At 42.6% G+C, this 20,200-nt stretch overlaps 1 protein-coding gene across 1 annotated transcript in view; it reads right to left on the bottom strand.

Moving 5' to 3' along the window:
* LOC138064734 (netrin receptor DCC) overlaps window positions 1–20,200 on the bottom strand; it is a 608,179-nt gene that overhangs the window by 289,615 nt on the left and 298,364 nt on the right. Inside the window, exons 4-5 of the mRNA XM_068928548.1 lie at window positions 15,324–15,474; window positions 14,819–14,955 (exon numbers count right to left, since the gene is read on the bottom strand). Coding sequence (XP_068784649.1) covers window positions 14,819–14,955; window positions 15,324–15,474 — 288 coding nt within the window. The remainder of the gene's footprint in view (window positions 1–14,818; window positions 14,956–15,323; window positions 15,475–20,200) is intronic.

Genomic DNA, 20,200 nt, shown 5'->3' with positions numbered 1-20,200 from the left:
AGTGCTAGATATACCCAGAGAAATCCCTGCACTTTTCAAGTTGGGTCTACTGAAGCAAAGAGAAACTCCCAGCTCGTTTAGCAAAGCAGGACTCAACAGGCAATTCAGGCATCTAATGCTCCCATGGAAAACGCTTCTATTTGTCCATGGAAGCATTGGAAGAGGACAAGCAAGGACAAGTGCTCCTCATGAACACTAATGGATGGCCTCCAAGACAGGGCCAGCTTAAAGCTGTGAAACACCCGAGCGCGTGGCTTTTACAGGAGAAGGGACAGGGGCAATGCCACAGGGGACTGCAGGAGCTCAGCATCACGAGAAGGACTTGCTACTCAAAAAGACAGAACATTTGCATGGAACGTGTTAGCTCTAACCCCTTATTCGAAGGGGTCATTTTTTCCCTATTCCTTTTCTACAAACATTATTTATGGGAAATCAGAAGACAATAAAGAAAAGCAGCTTGTGATAAGCAAGCAAAAGGTGGAGGAGAGATAGCAGGGAATCATTACAATCATCAGTGTTTGCCAAAAATTGAATGTGAAGACTATTTCTAGCCTACAGATCTTGCCAATCAACCATTCCCAGCATGGCTGGCCATGCTCCTCCTCCTGAAATTTCATCCTGCACTGGCTGCCGTGACTCTGTTCTCACCGGCTTCCCCCACCATCTCTGTAATTATTTCCTAAACACATCCTTTTGATGATACCTGCATCCTGCTCCGCCTAGGGACAGCTGTGCAGCTTCTAGCTCCAGACCAGGGCTGAAAGATCAGCTCTCATCACACCTTGCACATCTGTTGCCTGCAGTGGCAAATGATGGACTTCTGCCATAATGTTATTGGCGGAAAAAAGTTACTGCAGCATCCACACTCACAAAGTAAGTTTAGTTGTGTCTTACACCTCTCAAAGCACAGCAGGCTTTACATGAGGAACCTGCAGGGAGCAGTGACTTGTTCAAGGTCTCTCAGCAGATAACTCAGGTAGATGGGCACTGAAAAGAGATTCTCCAAGTTCCAGTCTGCCTAGTTATGGTGACACAGTATGTCCCGGGGAAAGAGCTGGTATGTCCATGCCTATTCACTGATGGCCAGGGTACAACTGGCCATACAACTGCCTGTATCTTACAATTGTGTGCATTTATATGCAAAAAAAGAAAAAAAAAAATCAAGCTTTCTTCTGAATGGGCTTTGCCTCTCCCATAGCCCTGGGAGGTCAGAAAATCTTTTGGGTTCAGCTCATGCAACATGTCTGGCAGGGACTTGCTCAGCCTAGTGGTTGACTCCATAACTCTCCTGCCTCAGAGTACCACCTGCTTTTTCTTAATAAGCTGAACTCAGGAAAGAGATGACCACCATTTTTCTTTAAAAAGCATAATTTTATGTTATCTCCAAAGATAAATTTTTCACACATAAGAGCCAACCAATTCTTGTTCAGTTAATCCACACAAATCAGTGGGGAAGGTGGCTGTGGAAATCAAATAAAGATTTTGAAAATGTCACAAAAGAAATAACCTCACATTAAAGAGCATATTTACCAGATGCCAACATGCTGGTATCTTGGTTTTGGAGAAGATATAAAAACCCCACACCCGAACAGAAAAACAAGCAAACCTTTACTACACAACTATTAAACGATTCATTTCCAGACTTCAAACAAACCCTGTTTTGTCAGACCTACGTTCCCATCAGCTCAGTGCAATAAGAGTCCAACTCTTTTTATCCAACAAGCAATTTGTAAAAGGCCATTTCAAAAAGTTAAGCATAAAGAAATGAAAATTACCCAAGTGAGAGAGCACAACTCACAGTGCTATGAGACTGCGATAACTGTTCTGGTAAACAGGACTGCATATGTACAGTTCCCCAAGTGAAATTTGGTGGAAAAAATGAAAATATGAATTATTGGACTTATTTTGGAGACATCACTGGGGAGTGAGGTGGGAATCGCGGGTACAATGAACACTACGAGCACAGCCATGGTGCCAAGCTTCCCCACGGCCTTCTGCCCAGATCAATGCCAACTCCTGCTTGCCCGAAGCCACCCCGCCGAACCCCAGCCACCCCATCCGGGGCTCCCAAAAGGGCTCGTCCTTGCACGCCTCTGCTGTTCGCCATTTGGGGTTATTTCCCCCACCTCGTCCCACCTTCTCCAGGAGCCTGACTTTGCCAAGCAACACATCTTTTCTCAGGCTGTTGTGGAAAAGGCAGCTGAAAACGTTTTAAAAATAGCTTGACATTTGCACAAGGGTCTCTGAATGACTGATAGAGTACTACAGTCTTCTCCAGAGAGGGGACAAGTACAGGTCAGGACTAGAAGTCACGTTTTCTATTTTTGCTGTATTTTACTACTTTTTTTTTTGTTTATCTATTGAGACCGAGGCCCAAGAGCTAGTTATGCAAAAAGACTTCCTCATCTCAATTTTCTCTTATTTCTTTCCAAAATTGCAAGGAAAAAAGGACAATGGTTTGAATCAACAACTATTTTTTTCCTCTTCTCTTATTCTGGGAACTTTCCAAAGAACCTAGAAAAAATTATGCAGACAGACTGTCATCACAGCAACAAGGTCTGAGTCCTTTTGTCCTAAAGGAGAAATCTGTATGAATCTCAACACTACAGAGTCACAATAATATATTTGAGGTTTTGGTACAATGATGCACTGAAATTAGTTCCAGAAAGATCAAAATAAAACTATGTTACAACAGGCCCAAATAAAAGCCCGTAATAAAATCAAGTCAGAACCTCACCACCAAAATATCTAAGTCAATTTTCAGGAAAGAGAAAAAATGCATCCTCTTTCCCATCACTGCCAAAATTTCAGTTTGTTTACTTCCATTCACCATTTTGAAACACACTTAGAGGACCAAAATATGCAAGCTTTTTTGCCCATTTATTTTCAAGGCTTAGCACTCAGCCCAGGTTTACAACCTTAAGCAAATTTTTCTTTAGGTTTGTTCTGGCCAGTCCTTAGTGACTAAAAGAGGAGCTTCTCCTTAAGACTGTTATGTGCAAATCTTGGGTATCGCCTGTGATAAGATACTGAACTCAACTGCTTCCAAAACATAATGAACTTCAGCATTTTTTAACACTTGCTCAATTCCAATTTACAAAAGCCAGAGTTAATTTGGAAGAAATTTAGCAACTGTGATAGTGAAGAGGTTGTCTGCATTTTATTTCATTTTGTTTTCAGTAAGATAGAGAAGGAACTCCACCTAACTTCTAAGTCCAAGGGTTTTCACGGACTCCAGTGGTCTCCACTAAACTCACAGTAACCTTGGAGAGCTCAGTACGGAGCTCGCTGCGCTCGTTTCCTTTTGGCCAAGCTCATTTACCCTGCTTCAGGCGACCATAAGTTTTACTGTTTGGGCCACACAAATGGACCAACTGCACAAAGGATGGAGGTTCAGCTCAGAGGGAAAGCAAACCCCACAAGAGACCTACTGTGTCCATAGTGACAGTCAACAAGAAAGTAAAGATGCGCTTTGGCATATGGCAGAAATTGCTGATTTAGGAGAGAGAGGAAGGTCCGCTAGAATAGCTGCAAAAAAAAGAAAATCACCCGTGGAAGAGAGCAGGGGGGACTCTGGACAGGGATAAAGACTTTTTGAGGATCTGCCCAGGACTATCACTCCACTGGTGGGATTTGAGGATCTTCTCAAACAGCATTTGCCTTGCCTCACTTCAGACATTCACTTCTGAGCAAACTTCCTTTAAAAAGCAGTTATTTTCCTTATCTCTTTCCACAGACTTGCAGTTATTCTTATGTAAACTACTAAAAAAACATCCTATTATACAGTGCAAAACAGCCTAGGAAATAAGAACATAGATATATCCTGCAAATCCAGAGAGGTAGTGTTTTGCACTGTCACAATATACACATGAACATATCTATTTCTTGGATATTTGGTATCAGGCCTCTAACACCTAATCCCCACCCCTGCCCCAACCAGCCAACTCTTCTCAAAATGCACTTCTAGCTTGTAGCCCTAGAATAAATTCTAATTCCTGCTGATCTACTTTCCCTTTCATCATAAAAAAAATAGCTCAGTAAAGATCTGTTCTAGATTCACAAATTCTTTTTCGCCTTTTGAACACAGCAACCAGCACAAAGATGACAACTTTGTTAAGAGGGGAACAGCACAGGTTGAGTGACATCCAGCTCCGGACACAAGCGGAGGTGAACCACGTCAGATACGCCCAAGTTTGCAAGTGTTCTGATTCCCGTAGTGTAAAGAGAATTAACACTGTCCAGCTGCTTTTCACTGAGATGGAATAACTCATGCATAAGCAGAAATTTTGTCGTTCATATGAAAAGTTATTCAATTTCATGATTTCTCCTCTTATGTATAAAAGGTCGTTAAACCACTCACGGTCATATCTAACTGGCCTACAGCTATGGTTTAACTAGATAAAGCGTAGTAAGATGTTGCTAACAAACCCCATACTGTGCATATCTAATATACCTACAAGGCTTAAAAAGGAATAAAACAAAAAAAAGGTGCCAACCACATAAGTCCTTCACAACTAAAGTTATTGGAAGTACGTTAGAAAAGCTGCATATTTAAAAACCTGGCTTTGATTGAATACTTTTTTTACTATTTCCAGCACTCCCCTGAACGTAGTCAAACTCCGCACCCGATGGAGAGCAACGGCTTCGAATACCTGCAGCTGCTGCACAGCCGAAAGCAAAGCCGGCTTCGCTCGCACGCAGCGCCCTGGGTCGAGCGTAGCCCCAAGATCTCTCTGCTGCTGGGGCTCATGTTCCGTGAAGCTGGCATTTCCCAGAAGCTTTAAGTAGTTGTGCATCTACGTAATAAGCGTCGTAATTAATACTAATTTGGCAAAGCGGTGACGCTGCTACTCTCTGGCTGCAGTCATTCTCTGGATGGGAATTTCACCACTTCAGCAGCTTTTCTAAGTACAGGAACATGTTATATTCAGCCTTGACACTAAGACAGGAAACTACAGGAAGAACAGAGCTGGATTCCTGTTAACTGTATAACTATATATCTAAATATATTTATGATAAAGAACTCGCACTTATTTTGAACACCTCCCTGGGGGCAGCAGGGAAAAAGAAATCCCGTTATTCCAAAAGGCACAATTATTTAGCAATCACATTGCATTCAGCACAGGCTTGTTTACGCATTTCCCATGAACAATGATGCAGCCAGTGTCTAAATCGAGTTCACCGTTTCCCCCAGCACAGGGAACTGTTTGTCTAAGCTAATAAATGTACATATTAACCCAGCCAGCTTATAGGAAGCCGATTCTATGCTGTGTTCGATATTTTCTACTTAAACTAATCGGGACCATTTGCTCCAGCACTCTCGCAACAGGAACATACAGACTTCACACGCTGAATTCAAGTAGTCTCAAAGTCCCAAGTGGATTTTAACAGATCGCCGCTACTGCGAGCTATAAATGCTTTCCGAGCGAGCTGCAAGCGTACCGGAGAAGCCAGCATGAAATGCTTTAAGGAACCTGAAGAGCAGCAAAGGCTGGAAAGAGCCATGGGAATAGATCCTGGTATATTGTTACTCGTAAGAGACGTTTCTCAGTCTTGGATATTCTCCCACCTTCTTTTTTTAATAACTGAAGTTTGGCAGCTACATGAATTTGCGTTCACTACGTAGTTTAGCGGGAACTATTCCCTGAGCGTAGGGCAGCAGTCACGTCATTTGGGAAGTTTCACAAGCGTTGATTAAGGTGACGGCCCGTCGCTCTTGTCGTGCGCTGGAAGGCGAGCGGGGCAAAAACGGGCTCCTCAACGCCGCCGTTGTTCGCTCCGCGTTACGGACGGAGAGCACGCAGAACCGCAGCAACGCCAGCTTTCCCGCGGCCGGGGAACCTCTACGCCCTCGGCTCCGATTTTAAAGCTGCATGTCACAAATGGATTCCTCCTCCATCATCAAAACTACTCTGCTCACGATAAAAGAGATGACGCAAGTCAGGCTGGAAGGGCCCCTAAGGAATCAGTCGACTCCGCTGCCCCACAACAGGATCTGCGTTCATTTACCCACGCCTGGTAACTGGCTGCGCAACCTCCTCTTAAAAGCTAGGCACATATGCTTGCAAGCTCAGAAAAAGGCTATAACTTGCAGAGACCCAAAACTTTTCTTCTTCTTAATTACAGTCACGTGCTGTGGACCAGCTTACGAGTGTAGCGTGGTGACCATCTCGAGCCTTTGGCTGCAGAAAGTACCCTGGCGAGCTCTGGAAGGCGAGTGCAAAGAGGAGCCACCTCTCCGCTTGGGGCACAGACACCTGCAGGCCTGGACGTACGGGAGACCTTTCTCAGAAATAACCCAGCTGTAAGCTCTTCTTTCCACTGAGCCAAAAAAACAGCCTAGACAGGGAGAGTCGAACAAACGAGGGGCATGTTCAGTCCTGGGAATCGCTATCTGAGAAGCTTTCTGCTCAAAACACTCACGTTAAATTAGTGTTTAAAACGAAGCAGGGGGGAAGAGCTGAAGCTTCGGGGTTTTTTTGGTTTTTTTTTGGTTTTCTTTTTTTTTTTTTTTAAAACAAGCTCTTTAAAGTGTATGCAGACATCTGTTGTTTTTATTTCTCAAATTCAGCCAGCAATATGGGGAGACTAATTTCATTTTGTGCCTTCTTTGCTTGCCATCTTTTATTTTTTTGGAACACATACAGCATGCCCTCCTTATTGGAAAGGAGCTTCACAGAGCTCAAAGGCGCTGTATGCTGTATCTACAACTGCACATTTTTTTTTAAAAGTCCCATTGTAAGTCAGCATATAACGTCACTCCTTCGTAGCTCTACAGTAAGAGAATATACAACCGCATTCTGGGTTTCATTGTGTTCTGGCTTCTCCCATTTGTTTCTCCAGAGACCAAAAAAGTTAATTCATATTTAAACATAAAGACTAGAATGTAATAACTGGCATTATACTTTAATTAAAGTTTTAAAATAATAATGTTAGCGCTTTTGAAAAATAGGGAATTTCTAAAGAAAAAATTTTTTTGCATACCAATACTCTTTAAAAGCTGGCAAGATGAAAGCTATAGGTCTTCTCATACTGCATATGGCTCAGCCCTATCACTGAAGCTAAGCTTTTCCCACTACTTCTAATACAAAGGGCCCAGATCCTCCATTTCCAGCTTTACATATCAACACCATTCAACAACCTTCTGTACAACTTGATTTTAAAAGAAACACGTGGCAGTAATGCATTTAAGAGTGCACTGGACCTACAAAGGGGATTCTCAAATGGGCACTTTGCCTCCCGAATCTCGCCGAAAGGCGACAGCTAACCCACGTTCTTCCCTCTAAACCCTTTCAGAGTCCACACTCACAGCAGCTCCGACACACGGGACTTGGGGCTCCCCCGATTGTTGCTCTGCTCAAGGTCATATTTAAGAAAACCAAACCAACAAACAAGCAATAAAACTAATAATAATAATCTTTCAGCCTCTAAAGAGCAAGTAGTTTCTCAGTGCTGCTCATGGCCAGAAATGGCTCCCAGAGTCGTTCAGGCACTTCTCTAAAACCCATTTAGCGCCTACGTCCGTAAGCAAACGGAAGTCTTCAGAAACTGCACGCAAAGCCGAGCAGAGCCGGGGCAAAGCCTGAAGGTACGTTGGAGGTGCGGGAAGCGGGTGCCTGGGACAGCAAGCAATGCCACCACACGTTGGCATGGGTGACACCTATGCTGGTGCAACACGACACTAAAGGTCTACGTGGGTAGGCTCTCGCACAGCACAACTCTTCCCAGGTCTGGTGGGAGACAGTAAAGGACCCCTGCAAAGGGCTGTCACGATAACCATTGCAGGTAGATCCCCCACATGAACACTTTAGACTCAGACCACACGTAGACCCAGATAGTTAGCTTTCCAACACCCATTCTCCTGTGGATTCAAAGGGATTTTTGCATGAATATTTCTCCCTTCAGCATAAACCTGTAGATCATATCCAGTCACAGCCATTTTCCTATGATCAGCCAAGTGAGCATTAGTATCACTGAGCTTGTTAGGTATATTTATTTTTAATAAGGCTGATATAAACACCAATATTAGCAGAAATTGGCAACATCTGAGTTTTACTCAAGTGCTTCTTACAAGTGTCATGTGCTCAATAAGGATTTGATACTCAAGATGCTTTGACAAGAACTATGTTTTTCAGACAGGTCTGAATTAGGCACTCAGCTCCCACCCCAAGGCAATACAAATTAGCTGACTGCTCTTCAGTTAATTTTTTTTTTTAAAATCGCTAAAAATAAATTCTTCAAGCTGCTCTAAAACCAAAGTACTTTAACATACAGAACTGAAAAAGGTCACGTGGGAATTTTCCGCGGCCAGACTGCTGCTCGGTCTAACCCAGGCTCCCCTCCAGGGCTAGCCAGTACCAACAGCACCAGAGAAAACTGGGAGAAGCTCTGTGATAACAACTACAGAACAACATGCACAAAGTGGGTATTTATTCCCAACACCAATTGGCTTTGTGTTGTCTTACTCCACAGACACAGGATTAAAGCAACCCTGAAGTATGCATACATGTGTGCATGTATATTATACATGTGTACATGTGTGTAAACACACACAGGGGCTGCTGAAAACCTAGCTCCTATATTGTTGAATATTCTCATTATCCATAAAAATACACCAAATCTTGGAGTACGCTACAACGCTGCTGATCTCAGTGTCAGACTCTGAAAGTTAATTATACAGATTAATGCAACACAAAGAGGGACAAAACCCCACAAATCCAAAAACAGTTTCATCAGCTTTAAATTTGCTGTAGGGATGCTAGTACTCTTGCCTACTCAACATTTTGTCCGTCTTAAAGGTATTCAGTTATGACATGAGTTTCTTGATTCACTGAGGGTGCTGGATAAGCTGGTCCTTCTGCTCGGACTGCTCGGTTGAACTATTTTATGTAGTTTAAGGTCCAAAAAAAATCCATCAGAATGCCTAGCGTGTCCACACATAAAAGGAAAACTAAAGTTTCCTGCAAAAACTCTGCTGAGTTCAGTGCTTGTATTGACTTGGTGCAGCTGCAGGGATTCCAGACATCTCGTTATGCATATGCTATCTGGTACTCCCATCCTCAACTCTTTTATTAATAAAATACTCATCACATCAATCTCAGCAGGTACGTTTCCTTTTCCATACCATCAGCTGAAACCGTTGCCACGCTTGTGGTTTTCCTCTGTTCATCCGCACCACTACAAAAGGCAGAACAAACCCAAAATGGAGAGAAACCTGGACAAACTTGTAGCAAGAACCCGTTGGGAACTGCTTTACCAAGGAAAACCCACGGTGTTACTCGGTCTTGTGCAGTTTGCTGTTTATGCCAGCAGACCCCCTCATTGCCAAGAAATCGTCATCTCTGCCAGATGGTTATATAGATCTGCTGCTCTGTGTCATGCAGTAACTGCGATTTTTAATTTCCCAATTATACAAAACCCTCGGATGGAGGAATTAACACTTTGAGAACAGCTACGGGGTACCGCTAGTAACGTTATTTTACCAGTAACAGGGTTAGTACTGGGATCCATATTAACACTGCATGAACATACCTTGCTCCCTCTTAGCACAATGCAACAGTAGGTAAATGATTTCCAAAGGAAGCATTTCAGCTTCAGACACATAAAATTCATTTCAAACACTGTCCAAAAGAATTTTTCCTGGATAGAAAATAACTGCTCCTGTGACGCCATTAAGCTCTATTGATTATGTAATACATTTTTAAAAATTCTCTAAATAAGAGGGAGTGAACATGGAAAGAATTATTGATCCATCCATCCGGTCCAGCGCCTTCACCTTAAAAAGATGAGTGGCATTTCAGCAGGTAAGCCCAGTATTGCCCACAGCCTCCAGCCACTCCACTTCCTCTGCTGTTCCCAGCTCTGAGGCTCCGCTGAATTTGGGTTGCCTACTCCACATCCCATAAACACAATTTAAAAAAAGCCTCTTCCCAATGCCCAGTTTAAATATTTGATTCTTTTTACTTTCAGCACAGACAACCATGCAAACTCCTGGACACAGCATGACGCTAACATTAGCGCAACCTCCTGGCAGCTTCTAGTGCCTCCGCAATGCAACTTCCACCAAAGCCATCATGCGAGAACCAAGTGTCTCTGCTTCACTCAACTGCTAGGAAAGGGCGGCAGGGCAGCGCATCAGACATTTGTCTGCTTGACATGATTACATACAGGAGGTGTAGGATGGAAAACCATGCTGCCATGTCACAGATTTAAAGTTCAAAGTAATATCCGGAAGAAATAAAATGAATGGTATCCATATTTTATGTTGAACGTTTTGGTACTGAAATTTCTAATCAACATGAATGGGAGAGAGGTAGCCTGTTTTGAGGAGAGCTTGTTCTTTACGTTCGTCTGTCTTACTTCTGCCTGGAAGGAGCATCATGGAATGACCTCAGATTACTGTGTCGTTGTACCCTGCCACCCCACATGCATACACGTGTGATGTGCCAGAAAGAACTATAAAAGCTCAGAGGAAAACTGAAAAGTGTCTGCTGTGTTTGGTTGCTTGGACAAAATAGATTTGAGCAAGTTCAATTTACTCATTGTGTGGCATCACAGAGAAAGATCCTCACATGACTTAGATTTTCTTGGCTTCCCCTTGTGTAGCATTACTGAAACGCCTACCCATTGAAGCTCTCTGCTCCTCTGAAGGTTTACGTGAGGGGATAATCTACGTTTTAGAAATTATTTTTCCATTGGTATTTACCAACAGAATACATCACTGCACTTGATTTTTAATAGCAATAGACTATAACCTCTTTTATAAATACTTCAGGATTTGTGCACTTGCACAAGATTAGTTTAAGCTGTACGCACAAAAGAAATTTTAGAAGGCTTATCCTCTTTCATGCTTTCACCAAACAGTGTTATGTTGATGCAGGCTTCCTTCCTAATGCTGCTCCCTGCTGAAACGATTTACACCCAGGAAGGCAATCCATACCTACTTTATTCAGTACTTTCCACCAGTCTGATCTCCAAACAACCACTTCACTACTGGGATTTATGCAGCACAGCTAGAACTAGAACAAGAAAAACAGGCTCGACCAAGATGCACGGTGCTTACTATTCTTCATTCTTGTCAAAACGACTTGGGCAATTTTATAAGCCACTTCTCTCACATGGCACCAGCCTTATCTTTGACATAGCTTTTCTTCTGCAATGGCAAACACTACTAGTACTAAACACACTTCATATTAAAAAATCCCCAGTAAAAGGCATTTGTGTACACAGCTGCAATTCGGAAGCACTTTTAAGTTGTTTGTAGCTCACACACACGAACACTCTGTAAAAGTTAGGAAGAGCATTTTTCTGCAAATGCTGTCTTTCAGATCCAGATTTTTTGCTTTTGCTACTACTTTCTCTTAGTCTAGGCAGCGACCTAACAGTCTCCAAATCCGTGTTCCTAACCTAGCGCTACTGTAAAACTGTTCCCTTCTCTATTACTTCCTAGGGGACATTTTAGGAAGAGAATAAAAAGTTTGTTACCTCAATTTATCTTAATAGATCTAAAAATAGTTACTGATTCAAAGACACTGATACTGTAATGCTGAAAATCTACCCTGCAAAGAAGAGTTGACCAAACTCCCAACCCTCAGGAGACCTGATATTCTTCCTCTGCTGCATTAGCACAACTAGAACTGTGGTTGGGTCTTTGATATAGCTAAGGGGCAATCTGCACACAAAGGGGGAAGAAAAGAAACAACGTACAGCAGCAGTTCGGAAAGGCTATTAACTCAGTTGTGAACACCTACAGAAAAATCAGTTTTTGCAGGATTAGGTCCTAGTTCTTTACTAGGACCTGAAAACCAGACACTTAATCCACTAAGCCGTGCTGCAATCAGTGAGATCCCACATGTCAGGATAGGGCATGGAAAACTTCTGAACAGATTTATGCCATTTATGGAACATTTAGAGAGTTGGGCTAGGGGGGTTTCTCGCCTAAAGTCAACTAAGCAGACTTTCAGTGACGCTTAACAAAACATAAAACAAAAGTGGTATCAAAAAGCCCTCCAGCAGGCAAAAGGCCCAAATGAAAAATATGCTTCTGAAAGCTAGAAAATATATAGAATGGAATTGTAGTTGATACTTGTTAACACATCTAATCATCTGCAAACATTTGTTTAAAGATTATCTAGTCACTATAAAAGGGCTTAATCTGTATTGTGTATTTTAACCTTCATTACACAAGGAGATATAGCTAAAATATTGCTAAAAGACTATATGCATCAAAAAAATAAAAAATTAGTAAAATACATTTCTTCTTGCAAATTCATTCATCATATGCAATTTTAGGCCTATATCCACCACACAAATGATTATCTTTAGCTCTCTAAAAGAACTAATAGCAACTCCATAGTGAAACAAATCCAGTTGCTTGCAAATAGCTTCATTACTTAAAAGACCAAAAGCATCCTGCCACCATGTGATATGACTAGCTTTGATTTGTCCACTCATATAGCCTTCAGAAAAAAATTACTGACCTGCTTAGGGTTTTTTTGGGCTCAAACCGTATTTGAACACATTAACAATCAAAGTTAAACAATGCAAGTCTTGCAACAAAACACTGATCAACAATTTACTCTATTAATCATATTAACTCTAAGGAAACATACAGACATATTTTATTTTGTATCTTACGAAAGGGAAATAAGTTAAACAACTATTCCATTTATAAGATAGAATGATTAAACGTGAAATTTCAGCACATTTGAGCATTTCCTACTGGTGAGGATGGAGTCAGCAAATAAACAGATTCTGAGAAAGTTAGAAGCCTCGGGATATTCCTGAGGAAAGACAGATCTCAGACAATTTTTGTCATCATCTGTTGAGCTTTAGTCATGTAATTTCTTCTGAATTGTTTGAACAGTTTCTGTACCTAACACAAACATAACTGAAAAACAATGAAATATGTTCACATAAGTGTTGCCAATGAACTATCTACTCGCAAAAGTAAGAAAAAAAGTACATAAATGTTGTGCCCAAGTTGCATATCCAAAATTTTCTTCCATCTGTGCTGTATTTGTAAAATCCTCATTAGCATATGTGAGCAGAAACTCAGCCACAGAAACCCTCAATCTACGTCGGCAACCGCCCGTTTTCCACAGTACCAACCCAGATTACGATTGCATTGTGCCAGGGAAACGCACGGTGCTGGTTTCCACGCCGGAGTGCAAAGAGCCAGCAGTTGTGGCATCTTCCACCTTTGCATAGTTCTAGGCTCATTCTTAAACACTAAGAGGAGAAGAAGGAATAGCAAGATAGAGACTTTCATTGCTTTACATTCATCCTTGCAGTTGTGTCATCCTGCCATCACATACCTCTCAGAATATATGAAAATGTACACATCTTTAATTTCTACATGAGGCACTTATAGAAAACAGCATAATAGAGCTATAGCTAGGCACATTACAGACTGAACGAAGGCACGGAATAAAATTTTCAAAAGGTATGTGAAAGACTTAGATGCAAACTCCTATTAATTTTCATGGGAATTGTCTGGTCAAAAGCGTTCTGCATGATAACGGTCACGATAATCCTCTAGGCACGGTTGCTCATACCAAGAGATATTACAGTCTATTGTTAGGGGAGGAATATTAATGCAATTTGTAGCTACTTCTCAATCAGCAGTTTGTTACTCACTGCACGCTAGATTTGAAATCAACATATTTCGGTAAGGCAAATGAAATATTGAAATGGAAGTTAACTTCTTGAGTAATATATTTGATTCATTGCAATGAAAATAATTTCATGATAAATGAAGTGAACTTTTGCAATTATAAAGCCACACTTTTTACGCAGTAAAACAACATGTTACATTAATGTACCTAAAGAAATAAGACTGAAGCTTCCATCATGAGTAATTATTAGATTTTTATTATGGCTTAATAAAAGAATATTGTTATACAAGCACTGAATATCCTATAATCCTAATTAAGGCTCTATTCACTAATGAAAGTATTTTTTACGCGTAAGCTTTAAAGCCAGGATGCAAAATGAACAGTATACTGAAATAAGCTATTGTTTGACTAAGTATTAACTATATACTGTTATTCAGTAAGATCTGAAGAGCTAATGTAATTTGCTATTGTTCAGTGATTTAACTAAAGAAAAAAAGGCAGCTCTCAGATTTTAACATGTTTCTGATTCCATTAATATTTGACACGAGGAAGGAGTGTGTAATTTAAGATATCTAAGCGAGCACCCTCTGTCAGGAGCACCCTTTTTCATAAGGCTGTGAACAATGGAAACCCTCTGAGCATCACCGCTGAGTGAGCACTTCCATTAATTTACTTTGACTTTTATTATTTCGGTGAGAAGACATTAAATATGTGGATTTTCTGACCTCACCATATCGACTGCTCACGACATTGAAAAAAAAATCAAAACCCCAGCAACAGCCCAATTTCTCTGATCCTAACGCCATCATAGAATCATTGGGGAAAACACAGCCCCTTCGGCAAGCAGCTGTAAGCAAGTATAGTAGTCGTCACGCGCAAAAGGGATACCCGTTGTAATGTCAGGAGCGAGGCCTCAGGAACAAGCAACAAAGGAAAGGACCCTTTTCAGACTGCAGTAACAATTAGCATCTGATACCATAGCACGTGTGGCAACAGCGAGGCTATCTGGCACTGCAGGAGACATTAAAAGATTTACAGGACTTGGTTTTATGTGCGTGGGAATACCAGATCAAAGCAGGGAGGGAGCTGCACAATTTGCACTTATTTGGAGTTCTGAAAATAAAGCCATTGTAGAAAAGGGAATCATTAAAAACATTACTGGAGATGCAAAGGAGATACAGCTGATGGAAATCTCTACTCACCCATCACCGACAACTCTGCAGAACCACTGCTGTTCTCATTTTTGTAGGAGACGACACAAGTGTATGTCCCAGAATCGTCATCAGTCACATTAGAAATGAGTAAGTTACTGCCAGCCAGTAAAGAATACTTTCTGGACCTGAAACATTGATAACATATGTCCAGAGTATGTTAAGATGGTATCCCCCTCTCTTTTTAGAGAAAATACACATCATAAATTATCCATAACTAGTTATCAGCTGTGATTTTACTACTAACAACTTCACACTTCCATTTTAAATGCCAGCCTAAAAGTCCTTCATAAGAGATGATGCTCATGATCACATTCCACCCTCAGATTTGAGGCCGAGATGAACCGAATCACAAGGTAAGAGATACGCCCAGGCTCGTTACTATGCCCGAGGAAATCCAACGGCCTCCATGCCCGCACCCCGGACAGCACTCACAGCAGGCAGCACCTTCACTCGAGAGACCGAGCGTCACCCGAAGGATCGGCCGAGGAGGTACCTGACGGGGAGCACTTCGTCTCCGCGCAGCCACGTGAAGGTGGGATGGGGGTATCCGGAAACGCAGCACTCCAGGACGGCGTCCTTCCCCTCCACGGCCACCACGTTCGACGGTCGCTGAAGGAAAACCTGTTGCCTGTGCAAACCCGGATCTACGAGAGGCAAAGAGAGACAGTTGTTATCTAAAAATCAATCAAACAAGCAAGACCCTCGCGCTCTTTTTGTTGGATTTAGGGGATACAAAACTGCTGACCAATAACGCACCCAAGAGACTGCAGCTTTCACAGATTCCTGCTGATGGGAAAAATATAAAATCATAGTAGAGAGACATAAAAAGTGTATCAAGTGACAATCTTGCAGAGCTGCTTATGGGCTGAACCCGAGGGAGCAATTGCAAGGCAGAACACCCACCATCTTTCTGGAAGGTGAGAAAGGAGCGTTTATATGCTGGTAGAAAAATTAGGTCTTGGAAAGCCACAGGAAAAGGTACAGTCATAGCAGGAAAAGACAAAGAGATATATATGTAAGGTTAAGAGAGGCACTGGATTAATGATACTGTTTTGTAGCTGGAAGAGGGAAGTTCATAAACATGAAAGGTGAGAGGGAAAAAAACCTCCAAGTAAGGTCAAGGAAAACAAAGAATATGAAGAATGAAATAGCTCAGAGAAATTAAATTGAAAAGGAATAGGGAGAGAGATGAATGCCCCAAATTCTCCTTTGCCTTCAGAGAGGGTCATCCTCTTTTGGCATTGCACATATTATAAAATAACATTAAGTAGTCTAATTAAGGACCATTTCGGTTGCAGGGAGCAGGATCTAGTTACGGCACGCTCGCAAGCTGCTTTCCCCCACAGATGGCAGGTGCCATCCAAGACACTCTCGTGCCTCCGACTCGCCTCCCATCAGCTCCGTCACATCTTCCAGCCCACACAGGTACCTCGTAGAGGTATGGGTGGCTCTACGCACCTATACGTGGACAGTCCAGCTGAGTGCAGGGCGCCTACGCAGGAAAGGGCTAAAGCTCTCTGAGCTCCACGGCCACCATCCCCACCAAGGACAGGCGTGTGGCCCCCAAACGTTCAGGGACGATCTAGACTTCAGCGCCACCCGCTGCAGTAGAAACCCCAGCGAACAGAAATAAGGGAACGTGTGATACAGCAAGGAAATCAGTTGGTTTTGTTTGCTTTTTAATGAGCCTGTTCGTTCTCTAGTTAAAATTATTTTCCTTACTGCATACATCGACACTAATGTACTGGGCTACAGGCATTAAGCATTAATCCTTGTCTCCCGACACAAACATATACATGGCACACTATAAGTGAATATTCCTACCAAAATTCACAACTGCTTAAGACCTTCCAAGATCATTTCCACACTAATCAGCTGGTCTCCCACACGCAGAGACAAACTGCGCCTACCTAGGTGCATTTGTTGTAGCTTTGCAACAGCAGCATATTACAGCTTCTTACTGCAACTAGACATACACGCAATTTCCAGCCATCCGGTACTGCAACTTACGCAGAAGCTGTCACACAAAATTCAATGGCTAGTATTACCTAGGAAGTCATCTTAGCCGTTCATGGTGAGCTATATAATTTCTCTTAATACAAACTAGTACATCTATTATTACTTTAGTATATACAATTAAGTATAAGGTAGCTATCAAAGCAAAAAACCAAAGTATTTTTCCTTTTCCTAAAGTCAGCTGCCCAAAGATGAAAACAAATATGAAAAAGCAGAACGTATATCAACAAAAACCGTAAACAGCAGCAAAATCTTAATGGAGGAGTGACTCCTTCCCTTCAAAAGCACTCAGTTCTGAAATTGCAAAAGTCTCCTTTGATTAAAATAATGACCCTAGTCAGCGTGGAAGATGTGAGCAGCAATACCAAGCATAGCAATAAAAAACAGGCAAGATGATAGCAACGAGGATTAAATTTAGAGTTAGAAAAGGACACAATTGATCACTGAAGGCTTTAACAGAATCCACGGCTGAACGAGTTATTCCGACACACGGGGAATAAATGGGATTCCAGAGGTGGTACAGGCTGGGCATCAGACAAAGCCCCAAAACCCCCAAACATGCAAAAATAGTTTAATATGCATTTCTATTGTATACCTTGAAAAAAGCAGGATAACACCTCCTTGCTTTTAGAGTGATGTGAAATACTTTTTCATTGTATTGGCAGCTAGAAGCAGTGCTAATGAGATCGCTAGTCTCTCAACTCCTCCCATGAAACAGTTTTCGTTACAACGACCAAATATCTGAAGATCAAATTATTAACAAGAGCAAAGGAGAGCAATGGCATGCTATTCCATGCAAAAAGAAAAATATTTTTATTTTAGCTTTTTCTTCTCACCTGAAATTTGCCTGGTAAGATTTGGGATGCTCTTGAGAGGCATAGCTGAATGAAGAGCCCAATAAAAACAGCGCCGCAGGTGTTAAGAGAGTCCAAGCCCCAAGGTAAACTAACAGGGCACCAACAGGAGAAACATCCTGCACATTGCAAAGAATGGAAGGAGAAAGTCACTGCCCAGCATCTGCCTGGGACTAAATTAATTTGGCCATAAGAACAGATGACTAAGGATGGACTAAAAGCTGGGCAAATATATATATATATATATATATATATATTCTTTTTAATTATTTGAGGATACCTTTATTATCCTAAAATTTTAACCTGGAATTTAATTGAAATTAATCTTTAATTAAATTGGTAACTTCGTAGCATACATTAAACTTCTAGAAATAAACTGCAAAAGGGAAAACTGAAAGTGGCTGCACAGAAACGTGCCCCTGCCTGGGTCCAGGGTCACGTGGGCTCCCACGGCCACTGCCAGCGCCTCGCACCGTTCAAAACTCAAACACCAGCCTAAAAGAATACCTCCTGTTACTTTCTGAGAAGAAAGTGAAGAAGAGCTGCGGGTTCAAACCCCACAAATATCAGAACAGCCTCGTTGTTCAGGCAAGTCCCCAGGAAGGGCCGACGCTGGCAAGAAGGTGGCCAGCGGCATGGAGGGTTTCCACCGCCATCAGGCAGAGTTGAGGGTGGTCGCTGTTCCCAGGAGAAGTCAGCAGGCCACAGAAATCACAACCTTAGTCTGTCCTTCCGTCCAGACAGTAATGGCTATAATCACTTTTACTACTAGAGGAGGTCGGACAGTGTAACTAAACACATTTTAAGCATCAAGAAGCAAGATCAGAGCTTTCCTGGTATGTAGCACTGATCCGGTCGCGAGCACTTAGAATCAATCTGCAATCAGACTATTAAAGTCGATAGCCTCTAACTTTCGTGCCATCTTACAGGAAAAAAGACCAAACAAACAAAAAAACCCAGCAACCCCACCACTACCACCACCCACCCAGCTCCAGGGGCTGGCTCGGCGGCTCCTAGGAAGAGCAGCGTTAACTTACGCACGCAGCGCATCGGAGCTGAGTTGGTTGTATTCAGGGCCAACGCAATTCTGCGAGACACCCTATTGATTGCACAACCTCACTGTTCTGCTGTTTTGTTTAGCAATAATAGATGAGCAACCAAAATATTTTTTTTTTTAAAACTTATGAAAAATGCTTGCTATATTCAAACCTGCTCTGAAAACAGGTAGAAGAAAAAAGATGATGGAAGACTCATGCTCCACTAGTGAAAACCACAAGGTCTGGCCTACCCCAAGGCCACCGCGCTGGGCTGGCCACGCTGTTTCTCTCTGCAACGCTCAAGAAAAGTTGGACCCCCTCGAGCGCTCCCCGTCCCACCAAGTGGCCTGAGGGCACTGCCAGAGCCAGGACTCGAGGCCAGGGAAGCGTCGGGGTCAGGATGGGGGAGCAGGGACCAGTGACACCCTTTTCTCAGGGCACACATGCACCGTTTTCTTTCAAAGAACTGAAACCCGACTTCAACAGGACGGTCTCAAACGTTAAAGCAGGTCTTTGACCACAGGTCTGCAAAGGGCAGGTGGAAAGCCACCGAACTAGGGTGTCATACCAAAGGGGGTGCAGATGTATTTTAAAACTTGCATTCATCTTTGCACGCCACAGCCATAGCTTTTTATGCACAGTGATAACATGCAGCTGTGCTGGGGGCAGAACAAGATATTTGTGACGAACACGGTGACGTAGAGGCGTAGGGTCCTGGCCCGACGCAGAGGCCTCGAGCAGCGGGGACCCCCAACAGACGAGCGGGGCTGCGCGACGGGACACCCCCACCATCGCGCTCCCTGCCGCGCGCCCGGCTCTGGCGCCCCGGGGAGCAGAGGAAGGGCGAGCGCTGCCCCAGGGAGGGCCGGAAACTAAGAAGCAAGTGCAGGCATGCAATAAAATAAAGACGTAATTGTAACTGCATTACTAGCATTACAACTTTTTCTGTAAATAAGTACTCTAACTGCACTGCTATATTCTATTTTCTGTGATAATTAGGTCTAGAGTAATGGTAATTCCTGAATTAGACTGTTAAGATTTTCATTATACTAACAATTCTCTTGGCTTGCTTTTTATAGATATAAAAAAAAAAGCCAGGCGTTTCCTCTTTGCCCATAAATAAGATTTTGGGCATAATAAAAGGCTTAGAGCGCTACCGAACATCGCGGCTCCGCAGGGAGTCGGGTTAAGCATGCGCTAGGCAGAACAGCTAGATTAGGTCTTTCGCAGTCCTGTTTGGGGCTCATGTCCCCACCGGCCCTGCGCCAGAGACCCTGCTCAACTTGAGACATCCCTGTGCACACACAGGATGCAAAACAGACACAAAGGTAATTTCCAGGTCCAAAACAGAAGTGCTCTTTGGCAATACCAGCCCAGACCAGCCCTGCTTCTGCAATGAAGCAGACATCCAGCAGAATTATTTCTTTAAATCATGTTTTTGGAATTAGCCTGAATAGTTTATT

Source organism: Struthio camelus, chromosome Z (genome assembly GCF_040807025.1).
Source record: "Struthio camelus isolate bStrCam1 chromosome Z, bStrCam1.hap1, whole genome shotgun sequence".
NCBI classification, from domain to species: Eukaryota; Metazoa; Chordata; class Aves; order Struthioniformes; family Struthionidae; genus Struthio; species Struthio camelus.
Note: the sequence above shows the minus strand (reverse complement) of the source record. Positions and strands in the feature narration are given on the sequence as shown.